Genomic DNA, 20,880 nt, shown 5'->3' on the forward strand with positions numbered 1-20,880 from the left:
TATAAGCCTAGGGTGGGAAAATGCAGAAGCTACTGGGTAAACAATGCCCATCTGTAGCCTCACTGTGCCCATTGGCAGCCTCACTGTGCCCATCTGCAGCCTCACTGTGCCCATCTGCAGCCTCATTGTGCCCATTTACAGCCTCATTGTGCCCATTTGCAGCCTCACTGTGACCATTGGCAGCCTCACTGTGCCCATTTGCAGCCTCAGTGTGCCCATTTGCAGCCTCAGTGTGCCCATTTGCAGCCTCATTGTGCCCATTTGCAGCCTCACTGTGCCCATTTGCAGCCTCATTGTGTCCATTTGCAGCCTCATTGTTCTGATCTGCAGCCATACCTTTAAATACTAAAACAGCGGGTGTCTCCCGCTGTGTTATGCAGTCTGTTCAGTGGCCGTCCATTGTAACAAAGCCCTGCCTCCTCCTCGTTCATGATAGAGGAACACTGATGCAGTTTTCCAGTGGTAACGGTATATTGGTGTGGTGGTCAGGGGCCCACACTTTAAATAACTCAACATATGAGGATAATTGGAATTAAACCAGAATCATCATTATCTTATTGGAAGGGCATTGTCAGCAAGGTTTTGCCACTATATAAAGCAACATATTTGAGCGCGGGCTGCCCCAAAATGTTTGCAAATGTATGGCAGTGTTGGGTTTCATCCACAGACACGCTAGATTGAGGTTTTGTTCTTTGATGCTACTGTGATAGTCCTAACGTTTCCCACTTGCGTGGACTCTTATGCCGCGTACAAACGGCCAGACTTTCCATCGGACTAAACTCCGTTGCCATTTCCGTCGGAAATGCCGGCAGACAATGTCCGATGGGGCATACACACGGTCGGAATGTCCGATTAAAAGCTCTCATCTGACTTTTTCTGCCGGAAAGTCCGGCCGTGTGTACGCGGCATCAGTCTTAGCCAAGGATGCCTTCTTGTTTTATGTAGTCAATGCTCTTTACTTGGGATGCACCTAAAGGAATGGGCCAATTGTCCTTTTTTTCTTATGCACTTTATAGAAATGTTGCACATATGGGAAGGAGGGAGTGGCTGGGTTGTTCTTTTACATAGTCGGTTGATTATGTTAGATAGGCTCATCGACTTAGTGAGATTTATCATGGGGTTGTATACTGCTGTCATTGATTGTACTGTTTTTTTTTTTTTCTCATATTTAAAAAAGTTTAACAAAAACAATTTTCCACAAAAAAATAAATAAAAAAAAAGGTAAAAAAAAAAAAATCAGAATGCAGACTGCCTCTTTTAAAGGAATGAACTTTTATATGTTTTTTTGTGAAATTGGACTTACTGGCCATCTCCTGAGCCCCTGGTTTGGATGGTTGTCTTTTCTGCAACTCGCTCAGTCCTGAATTTACAAAATCGCTCTGTACAGATGACTTTTTATTACTCGTAGTGTAAGAGGTTGCCTCTGGGGTAAGAGATGCAAGAATTATGGAGAGATTTCATAATGTTATCGGAAGTGCAGAAAGTTCCACTTAGTAGAACTATAGGACTATAAAACTTTTTTTTTTCCATTTTGGATAGAGCAAGGGAGGGTTATAACTCCTGTCAGATTTATTTTCACCTTCTGTGTCCCATTGTGGAGATTTCCCTTCACTTCCTGTCCCATAGCCAAAACAGGAAGTGAGAGGAAATCCCTGCAAATTAAAGGGGTTGTAAAGGTTCGTTTTTTATTTTCTAAATAGGTTCCTTTATGCTAGTGCATTGTTGGTTCACTTATCTTTTCCTTCGATTTCCCTTATAAATGTTTTTTTTTCTTTGTTTTCTTTGTCTGAATTTCTCACTTCCTGTTCCTCCTCAGTAAGCTGTTCTGGCTGACTAACCACCAGCTCGGATGATGGTGAGAAGTTTACTGAGGAGAAACCGGAAGTGAGATATTCAGACAAAGAAAAAAAACATTTAGAAGGGAAATTGAAGGAAAAGGTAAGTGAACACACAATGCACTAGCTTAGAGGAACCTATGTAGAAAATAAAAAACGAACCTTTACAACCCCTTTAAGGAAATTCCTTGGGGACCCCCAGGTCACCAGAACTAGGGTCCTCAACGGAATATTTCCCATGACTTTTCTGGGGACAACCCAATATTTGGGGTTTTCTTTCACATTTTCGATGATAATGGTAAAGGGGACAAAAATATAGAGGATGACTCCCCTTAATGGGGACACAGGCAGCAATAGAAACTGACAGGGGTTCTAATCCATCTCCACTGTATCCCAAACCCCCAAAAAAGTTTTGCCTTTAGTTATACTTTAAATATATCTCTAGCACAGAGAAGGGAATAGCTAAAACTCTGTCAGGTTTTAATTTTGCTGTCCCATTGGGGAGATGGTCCTTCACCTCCAGTTTTGTAGATGTAGCACTGACCCCCGAAGGAGCTGCTGGTTATATTGGGCTTACCGTTACCTTCTTTACCTCGTCTCCGTCTAGGGTTTCCGTGGTAGATGGCCCAAGGAAATGTAGAAACTGACACTGGGTCTCCTTTTTTGGGTTATTTATTTAGAAGATAACACAGTCTCTTAATGTAGGGTAGAGGGTTAGGAGGAAGTTCAGGTACTTTGGACTGCAAAAATAGAAAGTCTCTTATAGAAAAAATCCAAAAAATAACCGTTTCACAGCTGGATTCTCACAACCACCGGATAGACCTCCTCTCACTAGGCCTAGCAGCCGGTAGGATATTAAGTAGAGTAAAGTCTCTGCCACAGACTTGGATGTAGAATACTTGAGAAAAGTCTCTGCCACAGACTTGGATGTAGAATACTTGAGAAAAGTCTCTGCCACAGACTTGAGTGTAACCAAGGGTCATAGACAAATTTAGAGAACTATCATACTCTACCAGTATCTCTCAACCGGCCTGGCAATACCTTATGAATGTAAGTCCATGAAGTGTCCTTCAACTGAGCCTCCAGGCTCCTTCAGAGAAACCAGCCTTGTGCATGGCCTCCTCCTGAAGAGTCCTCCCCTGGATGCTTCTGCAGTTGCTGGGCCTCTCATTAGATGAGATGGCACTGGACCACCTTTGAATCCTCAGGCCTCGACATCCATTCAGGCCTGTCCCTGCAGTTACCTCGCCTCGGGCTATCCAGCCCCAAGACTTGGAATTGCATTGATCTGCACCCCAGGCCAGGAGGGCCATGGGGGCTGGTCAGGAGGACCAGGACCAAACAGACAGAAAATATCTTCTCGACCGGAACCCTATAACAGGTGATGTCAGTACCTTAAATACCACCTCCCAGAATGCACAGCAGGATGACACTCCCACTGGGCTGGTTCCGAGAAGACGTGGCACCCAATACACCCAGCCAAACTGCGTTCTACCACTTGCCGGCGGTGACAGCGAGACCTGCGGTCAAGGAGGCCAGGAGGGCCATGAGGGCTGGTCAGGAGGACAAGGACCAAACAGACAGAAAATATCTTCTCGACCGGAACCCCGTAACACGTGATGTCAGTACCTTAAATACCACCTCCCAGAATGCACAGCAGGATGACACTCCCACTTGGCTGGTTCCGAGAAGACGTGGCACCCAATACACCCAGCCAAACTGCGTTCTACCACTTGCCGGCAGTGACAGCGACACCTGTGGTCAAGGAGGCCAGGAGGGCCATGGGGGCTGGTCAGGAGGACCAGGACCAAACAGACAGAAAATATCTTCTCGACCGGAACCCCGTAACACGTGATGTCAGTACCTTAAATACCACCTCCCAGAATGCACAGCAGGATGACACTCCCACTGGGCTGGTTCCGAGAAGATGTGGCACCCAATACACCCAGCCAAACTGCGTTCTACCACTTGCCGGCGGTGACAGCGACACCTGTGGTCAAGGAGAACTCAGTGCAATCCAGCCAGACTGGTACTGAAACCATAATTTAGCAAAATTAGCCCTAAAACCCAACTGTGGCTTCAAGAATATTAATTTTCAAAAACACACAGCGCATGCTCATCAGGAGCCGGCGCTACATAGACATAACAAGAAGTGAATGGAAATCTCGCCATAATGATAGAAGAATTTTTCATAGATAGCTGTTACCATAACAGGTGTCCCAATTGAAAGTGTTTTTTCACTCTTTTTTATCTATTGAAATCTGTAGAGTTTTGGATATCCCATCACTATAACAAAGGCAAATACCACCATGACAGACAGCAATTAAAACACAAGAGAGGTTTTAAGCACTTCCTCACTCCATCAAAAAGTTAAAAAAAAAAAGGTTATGACTAAAAAGTCACTTTTAGACATGTGCAAAAGGAAAAAATGTGTTTAGTTTTGTTTCGTTTTAATTAGTTAATTCATTAATTTCGTTTAGTTATATTCGTTAACTTCCTTAAATCCGTTTTCGGATTTCGTTTAGATTTCTACCGAATTTGAAAAATTGGCCACATTCGAAAATATTTCAACCAAATTCGAAAATATTTCTACCGGATTCGAAATGATTTCAACATGATTCAACATTATTTCAACCAAATTCGAAAATATTTTGTGACCCGAATTTAGGGCCATGTATCTCGGGGTCACTTGGTGCTAGAATCTCCATATATATATTGGATAGGTTGTAGTGCTAGTACTATTGTTTGCATAACAAATTTGGGGTTTCTAGCTATAAGTGACCCCGAGATATGTGGCCCCAAACTCGGGTCACAAAATATCATTCTCTGCTGCAGAAAAGTGCTTGACATTTTGTGACCCGAATTTGGGGCCACCTATCTCGGAATCACTTAGTGCTGGAAACTCTAAATTTGGTATGCAAACACAATAGTACTAGCACTACAACATATCCAAATTTGAAATCTCTAGCACCAAGTGACCCCAAGATACATGGCCCTAAAGTCGGGTCACAAAATATTTTCGTATGCAGTTGAAATAGTGTCGAATCATGTTGAAATCATTTTGAATCCGGTATTGAGTCGAATTTCGGCCGAATTCGGTTGAATTCGTTAGCATTGTAATTCGGTAATTCGGATGCATCCGAATGTCCGAATAATGAAAATTCGTCCGAATTTTGAATCGGAACGAAATGAAATGCACGTCTAGCACATTTTGTGACCCGAATTTGGGGCCACGTATCTTGGGATCACTTGGTGCTGGAAACTCTAAATTTGGTATACAAATAACATAGTACTAGCACTACAACATATCCAAATTTGGAGTTTCTAGCACCAAGTGACCTTAAGATACATGGCCCTAAAATTGGGTCACAAAATATTTTCGAATACGGTTGAAATAATGTCGAATCATGTTGAAATAATTTCAAATCCGGTATTGAGTCGAATTTCGGCCGAATTCGGTTGAATTCGTTAGCATTGTAATTCGGTCATTCGGATGCATCCGAATGTCCGAATAATGAAAATTCGTCCGAATTTCAAATCGGAACGAAATGAAATGCACATGTCTAGTCACTTTAAATTGGCTCTACAAGCCATACGGGAAGCGGTGTCCCATCATACCTGAGTTTGGATAAACCCCAGTCCCCGGTGATGACCTCCTTTCACTCTCGTTGTTCTCCTGGGTACGTAGCAAGATTCTTTTTATATCAGGTTCTGAGACTTCTTCTGCAGGATGAGGATGCATTTAAGTCAAGTCATTTAATTGTTCAGTTTAAAAATAAACCAGTATGGAAAGTATGGCTTGCACTTTATGATATTTTAGATGTCTTGTGCTAACCAAACCGCCGATAAATCTCTTGGTGGACTTACATTGTCAGTGTTGGTCAGATGGTGCAGGCATCATTATATTTTAGCTTTAGATAATCAGAGGGTATGAAGAATACAACCCGGGTTCCCCCTTCTCCCTTTTGACTCTCATGGATACAGGCTTTAAGATGGTCGAGATCAACACATGACACATTTTAGCAATAATTTAATGGTGCTGATTGGACAGAAGCAAAATTAACCTAAAGGACAAGTGATGGAGAAGAAAGGATCAATATCCCACAAGAGGGATATACCACCATGGAGTAAGTTAGCACTTACAAGAAGAGTAAGATTAAAATGCTATTTAAAGTGCTTGTAAACCCTTACAAACCACTTTGACTTACAGGTAAGCCTAGATTAAGGTTTACCTGTAGGTCCAGGAAATATCTCCTAAACTTACACGGTTTAGGAGATATTTGCCAAAACACAGGCATGTATGTGTTTTGCTGCCATTTTTGGAAAGGCTTGGGGACTTTTTTCTGCGTTTTGCGTGTAATGGTCTTCAATGGAATCGCACCAGAAACGCAAATGTTGTGTTTCTGATGCAATGTTTATGTGTTTTGCATTTTTTATTTTAACATTGTATATAGCACGTTGCTAGGTAGGGGGCTGGGAAGCCGACCGCCGCGTCCTTAACAACGATGAGTCATAAGCTGTCAGTGGGTTTCTCCACTGACTGCTGAATTAAATTTTTTTTTAAAAAATGGCTGCAAAAAAAAAAAGAAATTGTGAAAAAAATGGCACGGGGTTACCCCAGGTCCAAACCAGGGTGTAATATGGATTTGGAGGGGAACCCCCCTAAAAAAAAAAGTTTTGAGGTCCCCCGAAATTCATACCGAACCCTTATCTGAACATGTAGCCCGGCAGGTCAGGAAAGGGAGAAGATGAACGAGCTTCCCCCCCTTCTTGAACCATACTAGGCTGCATGCCCTCAACATGGGGGGGGTGGGCCCTTGTCCTCATGCTGATGGGGACAAGGGCCTTTTCCCACCAACCCTGGCTGGTGGTTGTCGGGGTCTGCGGCAGGGGGCTTATCTTAATCTGGAAGCTCCCCTTTAAGCCCTTGTACACACGGTCGGAGATTCCGACAACCAAATCTGTCGGATTTTGTCCGACGGATTTTGTCCGAAACTGTTGTATACACACGGTCGGACGAAGTTGTCGGAAAATCCGACGTGATGACGTTATTTCGTTACGATGGGACTACGTTCAGGCTAGTAGCCAATAGGTTTGATGTAGGAATTTGATCTGAGCATGTGTGGCACTTTGTCCGATCGGAATTCTCTACACATGATCGGAGTATGTCCGATCGGAGCATTTTGTCGGAAAATATTTCCGGCAAGTTGGAAAATTGGGTCCGACGGATATTCCGACGGAAACAGTCCGATGCATACCACACACAGTTGGAATATCCGACAAAACGCTCCGATCGGACACATTCCGTCGGAATCTCCAATCGTATGTACAAGGGCTAAGAAGGGGGCCCCCCAGATCCCAGCCTTCCTATGTGAATGGGTATCAGGTACATCATTCCTCTAACCATTCACCTCAAAAAGCAGTAAAAAAAAACAAAAAAACAAGAGCTGTTTTTTGACAAGTCCTTGATTAAAAAAATAGCTCTGAGCTGTCTTCTCCTGCCACCGTCTCTTCCTGGTGCTGGAGGAAGAATAAAGCAGCGAGAGAGACAGTGGTTGGAGAAGATAGCACAAGAAGACAGCTTGGGTAGAAGACAGCACCAGGAAGAGACAGCAATGGGAGAAGACAGCGGCGGGAGAAGGCTGCTCAGGGAGAAGACAGCACCGGGAGAGATGGGGGAGGGAGAAGACGGCACCAGGAGAGATGGGGCGGGAGAAGACGGCACCAGGAGAGATGGGGGCGGGAGAAGACGGCCCCCGGGAGAGATGGGGGCGGGAGAAGACGGCACCGGGAGAGACGGCAGCGGGAGAAGAACCTCCAGACTAGCTTGAGGGGGTTCGGGCTCTTACGAACATGCTCAAGCTCATTCTCCTGCGTGCTCATCCCCACCAGCCCTCCTCCCCAATCCAAGGGGCTTGTGGGTGATGTCAGGTGAAAAGGCGCAATAGTATCGCCACCAGTTTCAGAGCCAGGAGATGTGGGTTTGCCACTGCACCTTTCCTGTGCCACTCTGTATTAAAAAACAACATATGTGCCCTTCTAACACCCCAGTGCCATTCCCTCGTTACCTCCAGCACCATGCCCTCCTGACCCCCAATACCATGCCCTCCTTACCTCCAGTGCCATTCCCTTCTTACTCACTGTGCCATGCCCTCTTGACTCCAAGGGCCATGCATTCCTTACCCCCAGTCCCATGCCCTCCTGACCCTCCAGTGCCATGCCACCCTAACACCCCAGCCCTCCTGATTCTCCCAATACCATACCCTCCTGTCCCCCCCAGTGCCATGCCCCTTTGACACTCCAGCCATCCTGACCCCCCCAGTACCGTGTCCTCCTAATCCCCAGTACCTTTGCCCCCCCCACCCATACTTTGCCCTCCTGACCCCATCCTACATAGTAATGACCTCTTTACACTACCCTATATGCTACTAACTTCTATACACACACCTACATCCTACTGACCTCTGTGTGCTGCCCTACCTACTACTGCCCTACATACAAATGACCCCTGTGCGCTGCCCTACACACTACTGACCTCTGTACACTGCCCTACATCCTACTGACCTCACTACACTGCCCTACCTACTATTGACCTCTCTACACTGCCTTACATACTACTGACCTCTCTACACTACTCTACATACTACTGACCTCTCTACACTGCTCTACATACTACTGACCTCTCTACACTACTCTACATACTACTGACCTCTCTACACTGCCATACATACTACTGACCTCTCTACACTACTCTACATTCTACTGACATCTCTACACTACTCTACATACTACTGACCTCTCTACACTGCCTTACATACTATTGACCTCTCTACACTACTCTACATACTACTGACCTCTCTACACTGCCTTACATACTATTGACCTCTCTACACTACTCTACATACTACTGAACCCTGTACACTGCCCTACATACTACTGACCTCTCTACACTGCTCTACAAACTACTGAGCCCTGTATACTGCCATACCTACTACTTACACTGGCAGATAGCCAGGCCTGAAACTAAACAAGAAAATCAGCCTACAGTACCAGATGTTCTTCTTTCATGATGGACTTAATGGCTCCTGTCCAATTACAGTGCACCGCTTTAAGCGTTCCTTCCCCCTTCCTATGCCACATTTGGCATGTCATTTTTTTGGGGAGGGGAGTGGGCACCTGGTTTTGACAGGTACCCGCTCCCACTTCCACTTGGGCTGCCTAGGCAATCTGAGCGGAAGTTCTCCTCTCCCCCCTCCCTCCCTGCAAGCTTCTGGGACACATCACAGGACCCAGAAGATTGTCCAACCTTTGGGGAGGTGCATCGCCGCAAGCTGTCACAGTCAGTCGCTTGTAATGCCGGCATCTGGGAGAGGAGAGGGAGAGAATCGAGGCTTCATGCGGCCGCATCGCTGGATCCTGGGACAAGTGAGAGTCTGTTTATTAAAAGTCAGCAGATACACTTTTTGTAGATTCTGACTTTTCATAAAAACACAAAAATGACTGGATTTTGTCACTAACCTTATCCACACACAACACAGATACCTTTTATTGAAGAATTGTTTTCCTGGATATAGTAGTTTATGTATGGTTAACTATGCACCAGCACTTAACTTTGGCATATAGGTTCCAGTGGCGGCTGGTGGTAATTCTTTTTTGGGGGGTGGCAAACAGTAACCCCCACCCCCAGTAGGTCGATCGGTCCGGTCGATCGGCGGCTTCCCCTGGGTGGCAGCTTTCCCTTCCCCTGCTCTCCATGGAAATTGCGGCGGCTTCCGTTTCCTCCCTCCTCCTCGGCGAATTGGAACTCCTTTTTTTTTTTGGCCAATCGGAAAACGGGTCTCAGACCTGCTTCTGATTGGCCAGATTGACGATCAGTGTGTCAATAGTGAATATTCATTCTCTATTGTAACACCTGGGTGGGCTCCTGGCGCAATGCCCACCCTATTTTAAAGCCTATTAGAGCCTCTGCCTCTAATCAGGTGCTTCAAAAAAATAAAAAGCACCCCCTATGTTATTATTCATGCGCCTGGTGTCCTGAAAGGGGTCGGATGCATGAATAGGGGGCGGCCGCGATGCCCGTGGATAGAGCTTATGCTATGAATTATGCCGTGTACACTCAACTAGACTTTCCGGCAGACTGGGTCCGACGGTCTTCCCCACACATGAATGGGCTAAGTCCTTTCATTTTGAATGTGATGACGTAAGATGGAACTAAAAAAAGGAAGTTCAATAGCCAGTAGCCAATAGCAGCCCTTGCGTCGTATTTGGTCCGTCGGACCAGCACACAGATGAACGGTTTTCCCGATAGGAATTAAGTCCATCGGACAGATTTGAAACATGTTCTATTTCTAGGTCCGTCTGATTTTTAAAACAAAAAAACGATTGGATTAGCCCACACACGATCGGACTGTCCGATGGACTGATTCCGTCGGACCTAGTCTGCTGGAAAGTTCGGTCGTGTGTACACGGCATTAAGGTTGCACCCATACTAGTATCGGTATCGTTGCCGATACCGAGTTTTTGCACAAGTATCGGTACTCGTGCAAATGCACCGATACCTGAAACCGATACTTTCGTGCTTTCAGTGTTAAAGAAGTCCGGTAAGTGGAGCTGTCAAAAAAATGTTTATTAACAACATTGCTCAGCCCTGAATCACAAAAATAAAAAGAAACATTGTTTCTTTTTGTATAGTTCTGTTTCTTCATCTGCAGATCAAAGGGAAGAACAAATGTCGCTCTGTTTAACCCCTCAATAACCCTTCATTTATTCTAATCGGCCTTAATTAACTCCCTATTCTCCTCCATTTTAATTATTATTTTCCTGCTTTTTTTTTTCTTTTTTTCATATCTATCTTATAAACGATAAAAAAAAATTAAAATTATTTTTTTGTTTTTTTTGTTTGCTTTCTTAGTGAATATTTTTACACATATATATTAACATATATTTTCACATTTCACATTGAAAAAGCGCTAATTTAAAAAGAAAAATCGATTTATTTTGTTTGTAAATAACTTTTCAATGCTTTGTACCATTGCTGACAGCTGAAGTTAATACAAAACAGTTGTGGTAGGTATTGATGATTGGTATTGGCGAGTACTAAAAAAAAAAAAAGTATCGGTACTCGTACTCATTGTAAAAAAAAAAAAAAGGTATCGGAGCATTCCTACTATGGATTAATCTATCTCTTCATATAGGGTGTAGTGGCCGTGGGTAGAGGGGACGGCCACTGATAGGTTCGTTAAGGCACCATTCTATTTGATTTTATTGTGTTTACCTAATAGTGAGCGTGTCTAAACCACAAATTGGCTCCCTTTATTTATCCTTTATTTTGTGTCAATGAAAACATTCGACCTAAAGAAAAAACAGCCAAGTGACATTTGTTTTTGCCCACATTTGCACCGAACGATTGTGTACAGTAAATGCAATTTCACAGGATGAATAGTTTATGTACATTTGTTTTAAAATATGCCCCATAGAAACAAAAGTCTGTGGGGGTCATTTACTAAAGAAAAATCCACTTTGCACTGCAAGTGCACTTGGAAGTGAAGTCGCTGTAGATCCGAGGGGGACATGCAAGGAAAATTAAAAAACAGCATTTTAGCTTGCACATGATTGGATGATAAAATCAGCAGAGCTTCCCCTCATTTCAGATCTACCCCTCAGATTTAGAATGACTGCACTTCCAAGTACACCTGCAGCAGGGCCGTCTTTAATATTGATTGGACCCTGGGCAAAAATTTGCTTAGGCCCCCCCCCCCCCCCCCCCCATGCAATTTCGCTCTCCACCTTCTCTGAGACATAAAATAAATAGCAGCTAGACTTAAAATCAGTTTACTGTATCAGATCAGGCAGCGATTGCGATTGGTTGCCAGAGGTTACAGCATATCATTACTGCTTACTGACTGGTTGCTAGAGGTTACAGCACTCCTTAAGGCTCACTGATTAGTTGCTAGAGGTTACAGCACATGATTTTGGCTTGTTGATTGGCTGCTAGAGATTACTGTACAGTAATACTGCTCACTGGTTGCTGTAGGTTACAGCACATCATCTCCTCACTGCAGGGGGTATGATATACATATGAATGCTGCTTTATTTACATATCAATGCCATTGGCCTCAGCTATTTACATATGCATGTCACTGCTATTTACATATGAATGCTGGTTAGTTACATGTAAACACAGGGTCTGCAGGTGAGTCATCTGTACACAACAACAGGACTAAAACCCCAAGAGACAAGGGAATGTAAACTGGGATAGTTGGCAAGTATGAGGCAGCTGCTTTGGACCCCCACAACAATGACAGGGCCCAGGGCAGCTGCCCCTTTTGCACTGCCTTAAAGATGGCCCTGACCTGCAGTGCAAAGTGGATTTGCCTTTCGTAAATAACCCCCCCAGTGTGTTTGTATTTTTGTTGCTCGCACCTGTTTGACTTTTCCCTTCTTTCCCGTGTTGTTTGGGGGGAAGATTTTTGGTCATTGCCACCTCCGCGTCATCCATTAGAATGTCGGCTGATTCTTCATCCTTATCCTTGGGTTTTCGACCTTCGAAGAGTCTTTTCAATCCTATTAAGACAAAGCCAAATGCACACAATCACACTTTGTTTTTTAGGACCAATTGTTCTTCAAGTTCCCTATAAAATATAAATAATCTTTAAATAAAGAATTTAAAGGGGAGCTATTGTAGGGTCAAATCACAATGTCGGGTGCCCCTGCGGTCTCCAAGATAGGAACTGAGAGGAGAGCAGAGTTCTCCTTTAACCACTTGCCGCCCAGCGACTTACCCCTACATCGCTTGGATTGGAAGGGCGATGCATTTCTGCATCGCCGAGATATAGACATGTGCAATTCGTTTCAAATTCGTTTTCGGATGAAATTTGGCATATTTGTTCATTCTAAAGCATCTGAATGAATGGAAGACTCTTTTGACGAAGGCATACGAAAACAAAACTTTCATAAAGAACAAAAATCTGAAAAAAATAAAATCTAAGAGAACAAAAATTCAAAAACACAAAAATCCAAAAGAACAAAAATCCAAAAACACAAAAATCCAAAAGAACAAAAATCCAAAAACACGAAAATCCAAGAGAACAAAAATCCAAAAACACGAAAATCCGAAAAAGAACAAAAATCCAAAAACACAAAAATCCAAGAGAACAAAAATCCAAAAACACAAAAATCCAAGAGAACAAAAATCCAAAAACACGAAAATCCAAGAGAACAAAAATCCGAAAGAATAAAAATTCAAAAACACAAAAATCCGAAAAAGAACAAAAATCTGAAAAAACTAAAATCCGAAATAACAAAAATCCAAAAAAGCACGAAAATCCGAAAAAGGAAAAAAAATCCAAAAACACGAAAATCCGAAAGAACAAAAAACTAAAATCCGAAAAAACAAAAATCCAAAAAAACATGAAAATCCGAAAGAACGAAAAACGATTCAACCCAGGAATTTAAAGTATCAATTACATTCGGATAATTTAGTCTTTTTGTATTTTCTATTTTAACCGCTTAAGCCCCGGGCCATTTTGCTGGCCAAAGACCAGAGCACTTTTTGCGATTCGGCACTGCATCGCTTTAACTGACAATTGCGCGGTCGTGTGACGTGGCTCCCAAACAAAATTAACGTATTTTTTCCCCCCACAAATAGAGCTTTCTTTTGGTGGTATTTGATCACCTCTGCGGTTTTTATTTTTTGCGCTATAAACAAAAAAAGCCACAATTTTGAAAAAAAAAAACACATTCTTTTTTGCTATAATAATTACCCCCCCCCCCCCCCCCCCCAATATATAAAAAAACAATTTTTTTCCCTCACTTTAGGCCGATACGTATTCTTCTACATATATTTGGTAAAAAAAAAAAAATTGCAATAAGCGTTTATTGATTGGTTTGCGCAAAAGTTATAGCGTCTACAAAATAGGGGACAGTGTTATGTCATTTTTATTAATATTTGTATTTTTTTACCAGTAATGGCGGCAATCAGCGAATTTTTTCAATTTTTTTTTCGTGACTGCAACATTATGGCGGACACGTCGGACAATTTTGGCGCGATTTTGGGACCATTCTCATTTATACAGCGCTCAGTGGGATTAAAATTGCATTGATTACTGTGTAAAACGTGACTGGCAGTGAATGGGTTAACACTAGGTGGTGCTGTAGGGGTTACGTGTGTCCTAGGGAGTGTTTCTAACTGTAGGGGGGATGAGCTAGCTGTGACACATCACTGATCATAGCTCCTGATCACAGGGAGCAGAGATCAGCGACACTGTCACTAGGCAGAACGGGGAGATGCTTGTTTACATTAGCATCTCCCCGTTCTTCCTCCCCGTGAGATGATCGCGGATATCCCCGCCGACATTGAGTCCGTGGGACCCGCGATCCTACTCATGGAGCTCCCAGCCGGTGCACGCACGTGCGCGATGGCATGGTGGCAAATTCAAAGGGACGTACAGGAACGCCCATTTGCCCAGCCGTGCCATTCTGCCAACATACATCGGCGTGCGCCCGGTCGGGAACCGGTCAATTAAATCATTAACTATTATTATAGTTTTTATTAATGTTATTATTATTTACTATTATAAACTATTAAATTATAGGTATTGGAATTTCTTTTCAAATTTGGCTAAATTGACTATTAAAAGTAACGAATGCGAATGCATCCGAAGTAACGAATGGCGCATCTAAACGAATGGAATGTGATGAATTACGGATGCATCCGAAATTACGAATTATCCGAAGTAACAAATGGCGCATCTAAACGAATGGAACGGAACAAATATGAATGTTTTCAAAATGAGGAATTATCCAAAGTAATGAATGCTGCATCTAAAAGAATGGAACGTAACGAATACGGATGCATCCGAAGTTCCAAATAACCCGAAGTAATGAATGCTGATCAGAACGAATGATCCGAAAAATGAAAAAAAAAAACAAAAAAAAACAAACAAATGGAACGAAAACCGAAATAAACAAATTTTTCGGTAGTGCACACGTAATTTTTTCAGCTGGAGATTCTGAGGCTGCTAAAGAGCCGCCGCATTACTTTTACAGGCATTGGAAGAGCCCCCTCTGCCACCGCCGTCACCTTTACCGGGCTCTCCCGAGCAATCGGCATCCAGTTCCTGAGACACAATGAGAGAAACGGATGTTGCTCCTCCCACTGTGTGACGTCAGAAACGGAAGCTGCAAGGGTTTGGTCATTTCCGGTTTCAGTCTCATGTAAAGATGCCGTCACCGGCTTGTACAAGCATCTGGTCAAACTGACCTTGATTTGTTCAGATGCTTTGGAGAGCAGAGGAGAAATATAGGGTCTAATAGACCCCAGATCTCTCCATAAATAGGACTTGTCACTGCCCATGCTACCACAAGAGATGTTGTTCATCTTTTCTGATAGCAATAAAAGTCATAAACAAAAAGTTAGCGTAAAAAAAAAAAAATAATAATAAAATAAAATAAATAATAAAATAACAATAAAAATGTTTTTAAGTGCCCCCATTCCCCCGTGCTTGCACAGAGAGGCAAACGCACGTGTCGTTCCCGCACGCATATGTAAACGGCGATTACATCGCACATGTGAGGTATCACCACAAAAGTTATAGAGCAATGCTTCTAGCACTAGACCTCTAAACCGGTGACCTGTAAAGGCTTATGAAGTGTCGGCTGTAGAGATTTTGAAGTACCGTAGTTTGGAGGCATTCCACAAATGTGCAAAATTTTAAAGCGTGACATGTTAGATATCTATCCACTTGCCGACCAGCAGCCGCAGTTGTACTGCGGCAAAATGGCACGGCTGCGCAAATCGCTGTTATGGTACATCGGTAACATAAACGGCCACTGGGGGGGGGGGCGTGCCTCCGGCGGCGTGCAAGCGCCCCCCCCCCCCCCTAGTGGCCGTTTATGTTACTGACGTTCACCGTGTGAGTGCCCGGCGGACTCCATCAACGACGGGCTTCCTCGATCGCTCGGGGCACATGGAGAACCGGGAGCTGTGTGTGTGTAAACACACAGTTTCCGGTTCTCTGAGGAGTGAACTGATACAAAGTATGAACAGCGATCTGTTAGTTTCCCTGCACAGTCCCACCCCCCCCCCCCCCCTTTGTTTGGAACACACAATAGGACACACATTAACCCCTTCACTGCCCCCTAGTTTTAACCCCTTCAGGTATCCCTGATGACGTCAGTTGTGACGAAACGGTCGTAAGGTTGTCGTGTATACATGCACTGTGCATATGTGATTTGTTTTTAAAGATACTAGCAGAGCCTTTTTATCTTCATAGGAACGTTTTTATGTATTGGGACTTTTTGATACTCTGAATAAACCATCAAAGGAATTGGAGTCTTTTTCTTTCCCCCTTTTTTTTTTTTTGTGGAAAATCCACTGAGCGCTGTGGAGGAATTCATCCATCGGTGGATGATGGGTGAATGAGAAGACGGCCCCTGGGAGAGATGTGGGCGGGAGAAGACGGCACCGGGAGAGACGGCACTGGGAGAAGAACCTCCAGACTAGCTTGAGGGGGTTCGGGCTCTTACGAACATGCTCAAGCTCATTCTCCTGCGTGCTTATCCCCACCAGCCCTCCTCCCCAATCCAAGGGGCTTGTGGGTGATGTCAGGTGAAAAGGCGCGATAGTATCGCCACCAGCTTCAGAGCCAAGAGATGTGGGTTTGCCACTGCACCTTTCCTGTGCCACTCTGTACTAAAAAACAACATATGTGCCCTTCTAACACCCCAGTGCCATTCCCTCCTTACCTCCAGCACCATTCCCTCCTGACCCCCAATACCATGCCCTCCTTACCTCCAGTGCCATTCCCTTCTTACTCACTGTGCCATGCCCTCTTGACTCCAAGGGCCATGCATTCCTTACCCCCAGTCCCATGCCCTCCTGACCCTCCAGTGCCATGCCACCCTAACACCCCAGCCCTCCTGATTCTCCCAATACCATACCCTCCTGTCCCCCCCAGTGCCATGCCCCTTTGACACTCCAGCCATCCTGACCCCCCCAGTACCGTGTTCTCCTAATCCCCAGTACCTTTGCCCCCCCACCCATACTTTGCCCTCCTGACCCCATCCTACATAGTAATGACCTCTTTACACTACCCTATATGCTACTAACTTCTATACACACACCTACATCCTACTGACCTCTGTGTGCTGCCCTACCTACTACTGCCCTACATACAAATGACCCCTGTGCGCTGCCCTACACACTACTGACCTCTGTACACTGCCCTACATCCTACTGACCTCACTACACTGCCCTACCTACTATTGACCTCTCTACACTGCCTTACATACTACTGACCTCTCTACACTACTCTACATACTACTGACCTCTCTACACTGCTCTACATACTACTGACCTCTCTACACTGCCTTGCATACTATTGACCTCTCTACACTACTCTACATACTACTGACCTCTCTACACTACTCTACATTCTACTGACCTCTCTACACTGCTCTACAAACTAATGAGCTCTGTACACTGCCATACATACTACTGACCTCTCTACACTACTCTACATTCTACTGACATCTCTACACTACTCTACATACTACTGACCTCTCTACACTGCCTTACATACTATTGACCTCTCTACACTACTCTACATACTACTGACCTCTCTACACTGCCTTACATACTATTGACCTCTCTACACTGCTCTACATACTACTGAGCTCTGTACACTGCCCTACATACTACTGACCTCACTACACTACTCTACATACTACTGAACCCTGTACACTGCCCTACATCCTACTGACCTCACTACACTGCCCTACCTACTATTGACCTCTCTACACTGCCTTACATACTACTGACCTCTCTACACTACTCTACATACTACTGACCTCTCTACACTGCTCTACATACTACTGACCTCTCTACACTGCCTTACATACTATTGACCTCTCTACACTACTCTACATACTACTGACCTCTCTACACTACTCTACATACCACTGACCTCTCTACACTGCTCTACAAACTAATGAGCTCTGTACACTGCCATACATACGACTGACCTCTCTACACTACTCTACATTCTACTGACATCTCTACACTACTCTACATACTACTGACCTCTCTACACTGCCTTACATACTATTGACCTCTCTACACTACTCTACATACTACTGACCTCTCTACACTGCCCTACATACTATTGACCTCTCTACACTACTCTACATACTACTGAACCCTGTACACTGCCCTACATACTACTGACCTCTCTACACTGCTCTACAAACTACTGAGCCCTGTATACTGCCATACCTACTACTTACACTGGCAGATAGCCAGGCCTGAAACTAAACAAGAAAATCAGCCAGCAGTACCAGATGTTCTTCTTTCACGATGGACTTAATGGCTCCTGTCCAATTACAGTGCACCGCTTTAAGCGTTCCTTCCCCCTTCCTATGCCACATTTGGCATGTCATCTTTTTTGGGAGGGGAGTGGGCACCTGGTTTTGACAGGTACTTGCTCCTTCTTCCACTTGGGCCGCCTAGGCGATCTGAGCGGAAGTTCTCCTCTCCCCCCCTTCCTCCCTGCAAGCTTCCGGGACACAACACAGGACCCAGAAGATTGTCCAACCATTGGGAAGGTGGATCGCCGCAAGCTGTCACAGTCAGGTGCCCACGCTTGTAATGCCGGCATCTGGGAGAGGAGAGGGAGAGAATCGAGGCTTCATGCGGCCGCATCACTGGATCCTGGGACAGGTGAGAGTCTGTTTATTAAAAGTCAGCAGATACACTTTTTGTAGATTCTGACTTTTCATAAAAACACAAAAATGACTGGATTTTGTCACTAACCTTATCCACACACAACACAGATACTTTTTATTGAAGAATCGTTTTCCTGGATATAGTAGTTTATGTATGGTTAACTATGCACCAGCACTTAAATTTGGCATATACAGTGGTGTGAAAAAGTGTTTGCCCCCTTCCTCATTTCCTATTCCTTTGCATGTTTGTCACACTTAAGTGTTTCGGAACATCAAACCAATTTAAACAATAGTCAAGGACAACACAAGTAAACACAAAATGCAATTTGTAAATGAAGGTGCTTATTATTAAAGGTGAAAAAAAATCCAAACCATCATGGCCCTGTGTGAAAAAGTGATTGCCCCCCTTGTTAAAACATACTATAACTGTGGTTGTCCACACCTGAGTTCAATTTCTCTATCCACACCCAGGCCTGATTATTGCCACACCTGTTCACAATCAAGGCATCACTTAAATAGGAGCTGCTTGACACAGTAAGGTCCACCAGAAGATCCTTAAAAGCTACACATCATGCCGAGACCCAAAGAAATTCAGGAACAATTGAGAAAGAAAGTAATTGAGATCTATCAGTCTGGAAAGGGTTATAAAGCCATTTCCAAAGCTTTGGGAATCCAGCAAACCACAGTGAGAGCCATTATCCACAAATGGCGAAGACATGGAACAGTGGTGAACCTTCCCAGGAGTGTCCGGCCGCCCAAAATTACCCCAAGAGCGCAGCGACGACTCATCCAAGAGGTCACAAAAGACCCCACAACAACGTCCAAGGAACTGCAGGCCCCACTTGCCTCAGTTAAGGTCAGCGTTCATGCCTCCACCATCAGGAAAAGACTGGGCAAAAATGGCCTGCATGGCAGAGTTCCAAGGAGAAAACCACTGCTGAGCAAAAAGAACATCAAAGCTCGTCTCAATTTCTCCACAACACATCTTGATGATCCCCAAGACTTTTGGGACAACATTCTGTGGACCGATGAGACAAAAGTGGAACTCTTTGGAAGGTGTGTGTCCAAGTATATCTGGCGTAGAAGGAACACTGCATTTCATAAAAAGAACATTATACCAACAGTAAAATATGGTGGTGGTAGTGTGATGGTCTGGGGCTGTTTTGCTGCTTCAGGACCTGGAAGACTTGCCGTGATAAAAGGAACTATGAATTCTGCTGTCTACCAAGAGATCCTGAAGGAGAATGTCCGACCATCTGTTCGTGTACTCAAGCTGAAACGAACTTGGGTTCTGCAGCAGGACAATGATCCTAAACACACCAGCAAGTCCACAACCGAATGGCTGAAGAAAAACAAAATGAAGACTTTGGAGTGGCCTAGCCAAAGTCCTGACCTGAATCCTATTGAGATGTTGTGGTATGACCTTAAAAAGGCCGTTCATGCTCGAAAACCCTCTAATGTAACTGAATTAGGACAATTCTGCAAAGATGAGTGGGCCAAAATTCCTCCAGGACGCTGTAAAAGCCTCATTGCACGTTATCGCAAACGCTTGGTTGCCGTTGTTGCTGCTAAGGGTGGCCCAACCAGTTATTAGGTTTAGGGGGCAATCCCTTTTTCACACAGGGCCATGATGGTTTGGATTTTTTTTCACCTTTAATAATAAACACCTTCATTTACAAATTGCATTTTGTGTTTACTTGTGTTGTCCTTGACTATTGTTTAAATTGGTTTGATGTTCCGAAACACTTAAGTGTGACAAACATGCAAAGGAACAGGAAATGAGGAAGGGGCAAACACTTTTTCACACCACTGTAGGTTCCAGTGGCGGCTGGTGGTAATTATTTTTTGGGGTGTGGCAAACAGTAACCCCTACCCCCAGTAGGTCGATCGGTCCGGTCGATCGGCGGCTTCCCCTGGGTGGCAGCTTTCCCTTCCCCTGCTCTCCACGGAAATTGCGGCGGCTTCCGTTTCCTCCCTTCTCCTCGGCAAATTGGAACTCCTTTTTTTTTTGGCCAATCGGAAAACGGGTCTCAGATCTGCTTCTGATTGGCCAGATTGACGATCAGTGTGTCAATAGTGAATATTCATTCTCTATTGTAACACCTGGGTGGGCTCCTGGCGCAATGCCCACCCTATTTTAAAGCCTATTAGAGCCTCTGCCTCTAATCAGGTGCTTCAAAAAAATAAAAAATACCCCCTATGTTATTATTCATGTGCCTGGTGTCCTGAAAGGGGTCGGATGCATGAACAGGGGGCGGCCGCGACGCCCGTGGATAGAGCTTATGCTATGAATTATGCCGTGTACACTCAACCAGACTTTCCG

The 20,880-nt window shown here is 44.4% G+C and overlaps 1 protein-coding gene across 12 annotated transcripts in view; it reads right to left on the bottom strand.

The window, feature by feature from the left end:
• Window positions 1-20,880, bottom strand: part of LOC143923442 (interferon-induced very large GTPase 1-like) — an 80,417-nt gene that overhangs the window by 32,810 nt on the left and 26,727 nt on the right. For 9 of the 12 annotated variants that reach the window (XM_077447120.1, XM_077447119.1, XM_077447115.1 and 6 more), the window contains exons 5-7: window positions 12,258-12,398; window positions 5,454-5,558; window positions 1,304-1,423 (exon numbers count right to left, since the gene is read on the bottom strand). In XM_077447120.1, coding sequence (XP_077303246.1) covers window positions 1,304-1,423; window positions 5,454-5,558; window positions 12,258-12,398 — 366 coding nt within the window. The remainder of the gene's footprint in view (window positions 1-1,303; window positions 1,424-5,453; window positions 5,559-12,257; window positions 12,399-20,880) is intronic. The other 3 variants (XM_077447113.1, XM_077447112.1, XM_077447116.1) reach the window with 3 other exon arrangements.

This window comes from Lithobates pipiens, unplaced genomic scaffold (genome assembly GCF_037356315.1).
Source record: "Lithobates pipiens isolate NorthernLeopardFrog02 unplaced genomic scaffold, aLitPip1_a1.2 Scaffold_22, whole genome shotgun sequence".
In the NCBI taxonomy this organism is placed as follows: Eukaryota; Metazoa; Chordata; class Amphibia; order Anura; family Ranidae; genus Lithobates; species Lithobates pipiens.